Source organism: Lutjanus erythropterus, chromosome 11 (genome assembly GCF_056507025.1).
Source record: "Lutjanus erythropterus isolate fLutEry1 chromosome 11, fLutEry1.hap2, whole genome shotgun sequence".
Classification (NCBI taxonomy): Eukaryota; Metazoa; Chordata; class Actinopteri; order Lutjaniformes; family Lutjanidae; genus Lutjanus; species Lutjanus erythropterus.
This window is the reverse complement of record NC_139327.1, coordinates 34,269,569-34,282,500: the sequence shown is the minus strand read 5'-3', so window position 1 is coordinate 34,282,500 and position 12,932 is coordinate 34,269,569. Positions and strand designations below refer to the sequence as shown.

General features: G+C 37.4%; 1 protein-coding gene and 1 long non-coding RNA gene across 2 annotated transcripts in view; one reads left to right on the top strand and one right to left on the bottom strand.

Moving 5' to 3' along the window:
- The window catches only part of LOC146319408 (uncharacterized), a 21,474-nt gene extending 18,693 nt beyond the window's left edge, over nt 1–2,781 (bottom strand). Inside the window, exon 1 of the long non-coding RNA XR_014771547.1 lies at nt 2,347–2,781. This is a non-coding gene — a long non-coding RNA (uncharacterized LOC146319408). The remainder of the gene's footprint in view (nt 1–2,346) is intronic.
- Nucleotides 1–4,605, top strand: part of bckdk (branched chain ketoacid dehydrogenase kinase) — a 36,117-nt gene extending 31,512 nt beyond the window's left edge. The window contains exon 11 of the mRNA XM_084730012.1: nt 3,313–4,605. Coding sequence (XP_084586138.1) covers nt 3,313–3,457 — 145 coding nt within the window. The 3' untranslated portion in view covers nt 3,458–4,605. The remainder of the gene's footprint in view (nt 1–3,312) is intronic.
- Nucleotides 4,606–12,932: the final 8,327 nt, after the last annotated feature.

Sequence of the window (12,932 nt, the reverse complement as noted above, 5' to 3'; positions counted from 1 at the left end):
TACATACATACATACCTGATCATGAACTTATGACCAACACATACATACATACATACATACCTGATCATGAACTTATGACCAACACATACATACATACATACATACCTGACCATGAACTCATGACCAATACATACATACATACATACATACATACATACATACATACCTGATCATGAACTTATGACATATATACATACATACCTGATCATGAACTTATGACACATACATACATACATACACACATACATACATACATGATCATGAACTTATGACATATATACATACATACCTGATCATGAAGTTATGACCAATACTTACTTACATACGTATATACATACGTACATACATACCTGATCATGAACTTATGACACATACATACATACATACATACATACATACATACATACCTGATCATCAACTTATGACCAATACATACATACATACATACATACATACATACATACCTGATCATGAACTTATGACTAACACATACATACATACATACATACATACATACATACAGTACATACATACATACATACATACATACCTGATCAAGAACTTATGACTAACACATACATACATACATACCTGATCATGAAGTTATGACCAATACTTACTTACTTACATACGTAAATACATACGTACATACATACCTGATCATGAACTTATGACACATACATACATACATACATACATACATACATACGTACATGGTCATGAACTTATGACTAACACATACATACATACATACATACATACATACATACGTACCTGACCATGAACTTATGACCAATACATACATACATACCTGATCATGAACTTATGACATATATACATACATACCTGATCATGAACTTATGACACATACATACATACATACATACATACATACATACATACATACATGATCATGAACTCATGACCAACACATACATACATACATACATACATACCTGATCATCAACTTATGACCAATACATACATACATACATACATACATACATACATACATACATACATACATACCTGGTCATGAACTTATGACAATACATACATACCTGGTCATGAACTTATGACCAATACATACATACATACATATATGATCATGAACTTATGACCAATACATACATACATACCTGATCATGAACTTATGACACATACATACATACCTGATCATGAACTTATGACCAATACATACATACATAGCTGATTATAAAGTTATGACCAATACATACATACATACATACATACCAGATCATGAACTTTTGACCAAAACATACATACATACCTTATCATGAACTTATGACCAATACATACATACATACATAAATACATACATACATACATACATACATACGTACCTGACCATGAACCTATGACCAATACATACATACATACATACATACATACATACATACATACATACATACATACATACACACATACATACCTGATCATGAACTTATACATACATACATACATACCCAATCATGAACCTATGACCAATACATCCGTACATACATACATACCTTATCATGTACTTATGACAATACATACATACATACATACATAAATACATACATACATACATACATACATACATACATACATACATACATACGTACCTGACCATGAACCTATGACCAATACATACATACATACATACATACATACATACATACATACATACACACATACATACCTGATCATGAACTTATGACTAATACGTATTAGTCATAAGTTCATGACTAATACGTATTAGTCATAAGTTCATGATCAGGTATGTATGTATGATGGAGGTTCATTGGGTTTCCCCAGACATGTAGCTACACCTTCTCAGGTATTTTCATCCCCGTCCTTTTTCCCAACGTTGCCCTACATAATTTATTGCATTGTGGTTCATTGAAACAACATCATTGTATAATTTGCTTATTATCCTTTTCAAATCCATAGATGCCTTTAAAGGTTGGACGGATTGTCCGGTTTGGGACCTTTAATCCTTGTACGCATTAATTCATTCAGTCATTTGAAGTGATTACACGGGATGCAAATTATATGCACATGCACACAAACATGACAGTCCTGCCTCGGGCCCCATTTGCACTTTCAGAGTGGCAGGATATAATGTACTTTCCTACATGTAACCACATGTATGTCAGCCATCTGTCAGCAAGATCATATATAAACTGTCTGCTCCAGCCCAGGTTGATAGTTAACTGCAAAACAAGCGCTAAACATTGACATTTCCACAGAGGACAGACCAGATTAGTGGCCACTTACTTGTGGTTACACCTGGGAGGAGAACATGAATATATGTATGTTGGGGGTTTCACATGTACTCACACTGGTGTTGACGTGGTCAGAGAGGCAGAGGTGAGCGGGAAGTTTTCTGCTTATTAAATCATATGATTCTCCAGTAGGCTTGGCAGTGACTTCCTGGGTCTGATGACCACCTGTATTTACCTGCAGATGGCATTTCACAGTTCATCTTAAGTTCATGTTGTACTGATAACAGATCATCAGGCGTTTTCAAACAGGTGTGAATCAGTTAGCTGTGCAGCACGGGTATAACTTTAATCCCCCAGTGGCTACATCGACATGGACACTTAATTTTCCACTATTATTCTGAATATGACATTAATACAGGTCATGTATGCTGAGGTTATTCAGGTTTTCGGAGCATTCTTTGGACATTCATATATATACAGCACATTCGTAATATGTACGTTGATTGGGGTTTTTAGCGCCAACACGACCTCTTGCTTGTTTACAGTCAGTTCTGTGTGTTTTTCTTTAAACTTCTGGCCAGGAGGAGAAACACAACTACTTCTGAACATTATGAAAGACTTTGATATCAGCAGGTTTTTGATCTTCAGTAGGGTTTAGCCACCAGAGGAGACAAAAGTCTCTCTCTGTCTGATTCATCTTGTTAGGTCTTTTAGGTTGGTTTTGTTTTGTTATGTCTTTTATGTTTTTACATCGTTTTTGTCTTGTTACCTGTTGTTTACTTTTATACGTCAGTTTTTGTCTTGTTAGGTCATTTTTGCCTTTTATGTTCTCGCCTAGTTACTTCTTTTACAGCATTTTTGTCTTGTTCCATCTTTTATGTTGTTCTCATCTGGTTACGTATTTTACATAGTTTTTGTCCTTGTTGCGTATTTTATGCAATTTGTTGGCTTCTTACTTTCTTTTATGTAGTTTTTGTACCTGAAAAATCTATTTAGCTACAGTAATTAAGTATTTGTACTGGGTTACTTCCAACCACTGCTGGCCACACAACATTAATCAATTTGTGTTTGTGTCCTGCAGGTTCGGCTTCGGTTTGCCCACATCCCGGGCCTACGCCGAGTACCTGGGCGGCTCTCTGTCCATACAGTCTATGCAGGGCATCGGCACCGACGTCTACCTGCGTCTGCGCCACATCGACGGCAAAGGAGAAAGCTTCAGAGTGTAAAGCTCCCCCATCGGTCTGCCTCGTAGATCCCAACATGGGAATCAGGCCACGCGGGAGGAGCGCGGAGGGTTTCCCATCAGGAAGTCTGGCATGGACTACAGGACTCTAGTCCTCAAAGTGATAGCCTACACAGTATGTTGTCAGAAAAATCTCCTAAATTCACCAACCCACTACTTTTTTTCCCCCTTTATTTGCTTTGCCTTAGACTGATTATAAGCTATGTTAGCTCTCAAGTTGATGATTTCATTTGTTTTCCTTTGTGTTTTGTACCCTGTGGCATGTCGTCTTGAAGTTTTAAAGGGGTGTATGAACTTTTTGAATGTTTAGGTTATCGGGACAAACTGTGCATGATAGTGGACATTGACGTTACTGGTGAAGGAAAGACGGAAAGGAAAAAGAGCTTCGGTTTTAAAGAAGTTCACTTTTAGGTTACTTTGCCCAATAGCCTCAAATTAGGAACAGACATTTTCGTGATATAAAAAAAAAAGTTTCAAATGAAACTTCTGAGACACTCCAGCAACCCTGTCAAAACCTCCTCAAAGTGCACACAAACCTGCTCACGTTACGTAATGATCAGTACTTGGAATAACCAGATCCAGTATGTTATCAGCTGTTTTCATCAAAATCTACAAGGTCTGCAAGGGAAAACGGCTTCAGATTCCTCATTTTTTAAGCAGATACGCTCTCCAGCACGAGCTATAAACCTCAACCCTTAGTGATATCCTGTTCAAAGCCTTCTAAATGCAGGAGAAAACTGCCAAAACACCAAAAGCTCATTAACAGACGTCTGTCTTGTGCTGTTTGGGGAACACTCGCCGTGACGAACGTCTTTGCTCTACAGTATTTTCGTGGCGCTTTCAGGCAGGGAAGCCAACCGAGATGTTCAGTGGCCTTATAGTCCTTCAACTGCATGCTGTCTTTTACTTGTCTTGTCTTGTCTTGTTTTCTTTTTGTTTTTGTTGTTGCCTTTATCGGTTCACACAGGTGCACACCAAGTCAGTAAGTCTCAGTTTGATGTCAGATGTTTTTGCACAATAAATAGATCTCCAGTTATGAATAATGCTCAGCATTTGCACCAATCAAAGCAGTTTTTTGACTTTATCATAACAACTTTCAGAGTAACAATATACCAGAGAAGTATTGTCTAACATTGTCTTCTTTTTTTCTGTTTTATCTGTAGTTTTTTTTTTTTTTTTTTTTTTAGAGAGTGTGTCAGTTGTATTTCAGGTTTGCTGTCTTTTTCAAATAACTTTTGTATAAGATAATGGAAGCTGAGTTTGGCTGAGGTTGTTTGCTATTTTTTTAGGTAAATTTCTTCAGATTACAACTTGATGATGTCATTACCTTGAGACAACAAATGGCCATACTGTAGCTTGTGGATTATTTTAAAGTTCTATTTATTTTGCCCCCTTTTTCCTGCTAATTTAGAATAGAAATGTTCAGTTCCAGAGCGATTTAGTCACTGCTAAAGGGCTCAGTATGCTTCAAACAAACAAGGTCGTACAACACGTCGTCTGGTCACTTCTAGTGTTGCAGCGGTTTATATCCTGGTACGGTTTTCATACCATCTACATTTGCTTATCTGTGGCTTTGAAATCTACCGTATGACAGTTTTTGAGACAGTTATCACAGCATTTAAAGTTAATGCTCAGGAATCTACTTGCCTGAAGTCAGTTTTTACTTGACCCTTTACAAACTGATTAATTATTGGCAGTTATCAAATTCTGTCTTTGACGAGCCATGTCGGTGTGGTACCGTCTCACTCTGCAATAATTATGCAGTTTTTGTTTTCTTTGTTGTATTAATGCCGGTTATCCCACTAACAGGGATGAAGCCACATACTTCTTGTCGCAGAAAGAATTAAAGGTCCAGTGTGTAAGATTTACAGCGGTTATTAGCAGAAATGGAATATTATATTCATACATGTGTTTTCATTAACTTAGAATGAGCGACATGTTTCTAGTGTAGCCGAGAGAAACCAAACACTGGCTCTAGATACGACTTGTTGCATTCTGGTCGGGTCACTGTAGGTTCCTCTACATAATTGGGAGGGAGAGACGAAGTGTTTGCAATCTAGAAGCTCACCACTACATGCTGCTAAATCCTACACTCTGGTTAAAAGGTTGACTTGAGGGAGACGTTTAAATCCGGCACGCTTTAATACCTCCAACAATCTGGTCAATCTCTGCGAAAAATGGGGGATTATCAGATTGTCTGTCAGGGAAAGTTACAAAAATTGCCCGAATCAGATTGAAAAGGGTATTTCAGACGATCCAGCGAGCACTTTGTTTGAAGCATATTGGGTCACGAGAAGGACGTAATCCCTCACAGGGACATGGTCAGTTTTGTTTTGTTTTGCTTTTTTTTTTCAGCCCGTCATTTCAAAGTAGTTATTAAATTAAAACATTACCTCTTTGTGTCAACCATGTTTTCCACGAATCATCTCAGGATAACAGGCGTCTGTACTTCACGGTCTATCCATCAGCTTCATATAGTCATTCCTCTCGACCTGAAGACGAACAGATGAGAACCACAAAATCATGAACAAAAAAAAAAACCTTTATCTTGGAAAAGCAATAATTAACCATCACGGATAAAACTGTTGTCCTTAAACAAAATGACAAAACAATCAAGTTGCAATCTCAAAATAACGTAGCAGAAATTAACAGCAAACCCCGGCCTCCATATGAGTCAGTTAATCCAGCACAGAGTCCGTGGACATTTGCCCCAGTCGATAATTATGTCAAACACTCCTCACATTTTGTCGAACATTCCCCAGTGGGCACCAGCTGTCGAGCATCAGATCAACCTGAAAGCTGCATTTACACTTATCTGTTGGGAGCATTTGTTACTATATTAGCTTGTACTGTTATCTTTCTAGCAGAGAGGGCATTGAGAACCATGAGCTGTAATTAAGATCAGAAATACATGAACTTTGTAAACCATCAGAAGTCAGTATTTGAACGATTTTTAAAAAACATTTTTGGCTCAGAAAGAGACTCAACTTGTTAATTATTGGTTATTTCGTTGGACTGAATTGGTCAGCATTTTATTCTAAAGTCTCCCCAAATGAAAAAAACATATTTTTCCCCTGACCTCCAGCGCTATTTATACATCTAGATTGTTTTTAGTGTGAGTTGCAGAGTTTCGGGCTTCTCTCCAGTATAATGGTACTCGGCTTGTGGTGACCTATAATGCGAGTATGAGAAGGTTTACAGGCTTTAATGTGCATAAAACATGTTATTTTTCTTATACTGGCCAGTTCCTTTACTCACGCAGAGTCTGAAACACTGTTTTAGCTCCTGTCGCCCGTTTCCAAAAAGCCCAGTCTGCTGTGATTGGTCAGCTCCCTGCTCAGGACAGCAGGCACTGCCCGCTGTGATTCACTAGGTATTCAGTGGTGCGTTCATGTGTTCAGGTGTCATTACTCCGACTTTGGTGTGTTCATGTGCTCGTAAGGGTACAACTTAATACTATACCACAAATTGCATGTGAGCAAAAATGATACGCAATTTGTGAATTGATAAAAGGTTATCAACGGAACATTTACTGTCATCCGCCATATTTCTGCACATATGACGTCAGCAGACAACAACTCAGCAACTTGTGTACAAAATTTTCAAGTTGTTCTGAACTGAGATTTTTCACAGTTGGAAAATTTTCAAGTTGTTCTGAACCGTGAATTTTCACAGTTGGGAAATCATTTTTCCTATTATTTCGACGCCACATGAATGCTGTAAGCTCTTCGTGACATCATGAGAGGAAGCAGATCTGACTGGTTTGGAACATTTTGTGAAGGGGGCAGCTAGCAAAAAAAAGAAGATAGCGTATATATTTTGAAAAACATGGCAAAGTGTATTTTGGTGTAACATGAGCACCACAAAAAATAAATTTGAAAAATCCAAAACCAGCGTCTCTTTCATAAAATCACGACCCGGTTACTCCACACACCTTGTTGTGAGCAGTTTCACGCAGGAGCTACTTTTTCTCTGCAGTAAAACCTCCTGGAACTATTTTTATTTTCTACTAGCAACTCACACCACAAAAAAAAAAAAAAAAATCCAGATGAATAAATAGGTCTACAGGCCAGTGGAAAATTCTTGTTTTTTATTTTAGGATGAACTGTCCTTTTAAAGCTTTCGAATCACAGACTAATGGGACTGTTTTTTTTAAGAAAACTTATAAATAGAGTAAGATTGAGAAAGGTTTTACATCTTACAAATTAAGTAACTGGTTCACTTGGATTCGCACTCACCAACAAAAATGTTTCCCTCTGAGTTTACATGCAAATGAGTTAAAATGAGGTTTTAGCTTGTGAAACATTGTGGAAAAGCAGAAATGAACCACTTATTTCAACTGTAAGATACTTAATCTGATATAATTTGTCATATTTATTTGAAGTTTTATGAGACAAAAATAACCCACTACGATACTTCACAGTCAGATTGACGGAGGACGGCCTATATTAACTCTGTATTACTCTCTGAGGCCGTGTGTATGAATAAATGTGTTTATTGTGGCTTTGAAGGTCTTGAAGATGTAGTATATATGTAGCTTGTGCATGTAAAGCGGGGAGGGGGGGGGGGGGATAACACTAAGTAGCTGCCAGACGCTTGTAAAGAAATAGTTTAAGGTTTGTGTCCCTTTTGAGACACATTATTAGCAGGTAAACCAGCATCATTCTCAGATTTTCTTCTTTTGCTGGTTAAACGTTGAAGATGGTTTGTAAATTCTGAATTTGGCAGCCAGGCTGTGGCTTTTATGAAGCATGGAACATGTACTGTCTGCCCCCTGCTGGCTTGAAAACAAAAGTGCAGGCAGAGACTGAGGATTAAAGGTGCGTCGTTTCAGCTTTTGAAGGGGAAAAGGATGGACGACAAATGAGTTTCTGATTTTCTATTTTTCAGGTTTCTGATTTTGTAATTTTTTGCAGATAGAAATGAAGATCAACAATAAAACAAACAGAATGATTTCAACATCATCTCCAGTACAAAGCCAAATATTGGAGTCATGTTACTTAGAAAATGTGATGCCATTGAGTGTTTTGTCTCCTTAGACTGAATTTAGTTTCTCTCTCATGTTTTCTGTTGTGTTCAGGACTCTGTAAACATTAAATTTTACTTGGTTGGAACTTGGAGAGTGACCGTCTCATTCTTATTATAAATCATGAGAGCATCATGACTGTGATGTCTCTTTTCTCCACGTCTCTGTTCAAGAAGATACTGTTGTCAAACGGGTCCGGCAACTACAGAGAGAATCTGTAAATATTTGCAGAGTCGTGTGTTAACCTGACATGTGCAGTTCTTCTCTCATCTGGGCGGGACTGGTGCCGCTGTCCACCACGGAAAAACATTCCTGCCGCCACAAGGACGCCTCTGCAACAGGCTGGTTTCACCTGGAGAACAAATTCACACAAAATATAATTTAATAAGGTGATTGTGTTGCCAGAACGATGATGCCAGTTACGTTTCTGGAGATACTTACAGTTTTTCTTAAATGCTCACAAACGCTGAATGAAACTGGGATCCATTTGATCTTCATTATCTTCTTCTTGTCACAGCAGAAATCTTCTCTTGCAGATGTTTTTAAAAGCTGTCATTGGTTTCTTACGTTTTCACTCTTTTGCAAACAGTTAAAGATTAAAAACACGAGGTCGGGGGTCTGCAGCCTGCGTCTCTTCAGCCCGTCTCCAGTGTCCCTGTGACTTTGGTTAAAACTTACATGGAAATGAATAACACAAGAGTAACAGCAACATTTTCATGATCATATATCATTGAGTCTACGAAAAAGCTGAAATCTCAAAATTTTAATGCATCGTACTGCAATAGATTTTTGAGTTTTGAGCCCAACTCTGAAGTTTTGAAAAAGTTTTACCCACTACTCAACTTTGATTGAGATAATTTACTTTTCTTCTTTAGATAAAATTAAATCTTTTAGTTTTAGAAATCCCCCAAAATTTGTATTTAAAAAAAATATGAAGTAAATTTATTGAAGTGAAAGTAAACAATGGTTAAAGTTGTAATATTTTCAATTAAAACTATTTAATTTTCAGGCGCCAAAATAATGTAAAATCAGGTTCACGGCTCACTGTGACCAAACTTTGAAATACATTTTTTTTGAGTTTCTAAAAATCTAAGATTGAAGTTTTTTTCTAAAGAAGAAAAGTTAATTATCTCAACCAAACATTGTAGGTCGGCAAAACCTTTTTAAGTTTATTTCAAAACATAAGAGTCTGAGTTGGGCTCAAAACTCAAAAATCTGTTGCAGTATGTTGCCTTGAAAATTTTGAGTTGTCTCAGCTATTTTTTTAAACAGTGCAAAATGATTCTAACATTTATCAACTGTAAAAAAAAATATGTAGCCTATACACCAAATTAATATTTTGTCGACTAAAATGTGCGTCATAGCCTACATCTGTGGCTCGGTGCTCTGTAAGCTATGGATGCCAAAAAAGAAGTCTTCAGGCAAAAGAGAAAAATTAATAGTTGCAGATCCAGAAAGATTTACTTAAAATGTCTCTTTTGATTGTAAAGGCTGCAATAAATGCAGGTGCATTAACCCCTTACTAAAAAAAAAAAAAAAAGCAAGCAAGTGAATTTTTGTGTTCAAATTTCGCTGTTTCCAAAAATGTTTTTCAATGCAGTACTTCAAATGTGCAGAAAAATATGCTGATGGAAACATGACTATTGTCTGCACCAAATGACATGACCGTTCATCTACAAGCTGTCGAGACATTTCAAGCAAAACAACAAATGGTGATGCAACATCAAGGGATCACCAAGACTTATCCTCCCAAAACCACACAAATCTGCACAAATTTCAGAGCAATACAACCAAATATATGTTGAGATATCGAAGTCTGGACCGACTGACAGAAGCCATGATACCAGTGAGGCTAAACACACCACTGTCACAACAAACATGAGACAACAAGAACTTTTATACATATATATATGTTTTTTTTTTTTATTTCAGAAGTCTGTTGCAGGCTGTAAATATCATCTTCCATCACAGGTCTCCACGACCTCTGCAGTTAATTTAAGAAGCACAAATCCACAAACACGAGACAAAGCAAGATATTCTCGGATAAGAATCCCGGCCGGCACTCGCTCACTCGCTGTACAACTAAAACTACAAGTGCACTTTTTGTCTCCTCTGAGAAACGAGAAACAAACAACTGAGCCACACTTTGGTCAGTTATCTTATTTGGAATGTGTAACAGGTTGGTATATTTTCTTTTTTTTAAAAAAACACAGTAACATATTTTGACCTCATCCAAGGCAGCGCCAACTCTCTGTATGTGTCGTTTCATTCAGTTAACTTGCACTTACAGAAAGTCTCCGATACTCAGTATAATAAACTGGAGGTCACACGGTCGTGCTGAATACAACATGCACTCTGACTGTTCTCTTTTCATACTCGTTACCATTTTGACCTTCTCTCCAGCCGTTCAGGCCTTCACCTGACTCGATTTTTAAAGTTAATTTAAACTTTGTCATGCTGTAACTACACTCTCATCACACAGATCTGCTTGTGTTATGACCTTAAGCGAAACAGCAATTCAGCAAAGGCAAAAAACCTGTAAGGCAGAACGATATTTGGACTGTAACACAGATTTAAAGGACCAGTGTGCAGGATTTAGTGACGTCTAGTGGTGAGATGGCAGATTGCAGCCAATCTCAGGACCCGTCTGCTATTGTCTGACGAGGATTTAGCCTCTGATGGCAAAGGAACTACTAAGAAACTAACTATCAATTACACAAAACACTTTTTTCTCATGTTTCTTCTCATTTTGCATTGATGTTTAAGTTTCCATATTCAATAAACGGCTCCAGACAAAGGTGTCAAACGATGTGCAATTACTGCCTTTTCTAGCTTATCAATTAATCCATTTTTATTCGGTTAAATTCTTAACAGCAATTGCTGACTAATTATTAACATCCTTAGACACAAGACAGGAGTTGGAGGTGAATCTCGACGGATATCTGCATATAAACTTTCAAAAAAAGCCAATAAAAAAGCTAAATTTCCATCAGACAATAGCTAGTGGGTTCCAAGACTGCGATCCACTTTTTTTGTTTTGCACACACACAATTTCCTTGCATGCAACCAAAGCCCGCTCAAACGTGATTGGCCAGTAATACTTGGACTACAAGTGGAAACCAGAATGGCTCTGACACCAACACTTTGCTTCTTGCCTACAGATTTTGCAATCAAAGAATCGGAAGGCAATGAACAATCTCTGCTTCATAAAAGGTGGCAAAACTTACAGGACAACACTGTGGGCCCTCTACAGAACCAGTGTTTGGTTTGTCCATTCTGGGCCGCTGTAGAAACACGGTGGTGCAACATGGCGGCCTCCACGTCAGAGATATAAAAGGTTCACTGAAGGTAACAAAAACACAATAATTCTTATTCCATATTCTGCCAATAACCCCCAAAAATCTTACAGACTGGTCCTTTAAGCACTTTAAGCAGCATCAGTATGCAGACTTGACTGATTTGGCAGCTTTAACACAGGCTCCGTGGTCTTTGTAAAAGACAATAAAAACTCTTTGAAGGAAGAAAATGGCAAAATGTTTGAGGCTTGTCGGAGATTTTGGTAAAAAAACAAAAAAAAACAAAACAAAAACAAAACAAAAAAAACAGTGACAATTTTACGAGAATGTAACATTGTTTAAGACAACAGAAATCTTCACCTCCGCTGCAGAAATGCCCTCAATCGGTCAGAAAAAAGTGAAACATATGCAGTGTGCTGCCTGACTCTTTATAGTTCAAACAAGCAGCTCAGTATGAACCTGACTGAGGTTGAACAGTGAGAACTGCGCTGATCACACAGTCGATGCCACAGGGTTGGGGTTCAAAAGCATTTATCAATCAAATCTGGATCAGCTTTGTAGATCCAAACCTTTTCAAATCTCTTACTGAATTTTTTAACATTTGCAAGGAACCAGATTTATAAAAACCTGCAGCTGCAGGTAGAAAACCTTCACTGACACGCCTCATTTTTTATAAACTACCTGCACCAAATACTGCAGGTCCTGACTCAAAAGTATTCAGTTGATCAGCTTAAATTATTAGTAATACTATGATCAGAGGTTTAACTGGGAGACTCTCATTAGAGACAGAGACAGAATTCACTCTTGATCCTGGAGCGTTGTTAGAGAGTCGCTCTTGTTCTCTATCAGAGTGGCACAACCTCAATATTAAATTGAAAAATCAATCAAGCTTGAGCTTTCAATTGTGCTTATCGAAATAAAAAAGCAAGATTGACAATTATCCCAGAGACAAAAAAAAAAACACTTGAACGCTGATAAAGCGGAGTCAGAGATTTATCTAGAGCTGCAACTAATGACTAATTTCATAGTCAATTAATCAATCAATTATTTTCTCAATTAATCTATTAATAGTTGTTTGGTCCATAAAATGTTGCTAAACATTTCCCAAAGCTCAAGATGAAGTCCTCAAATGTCTT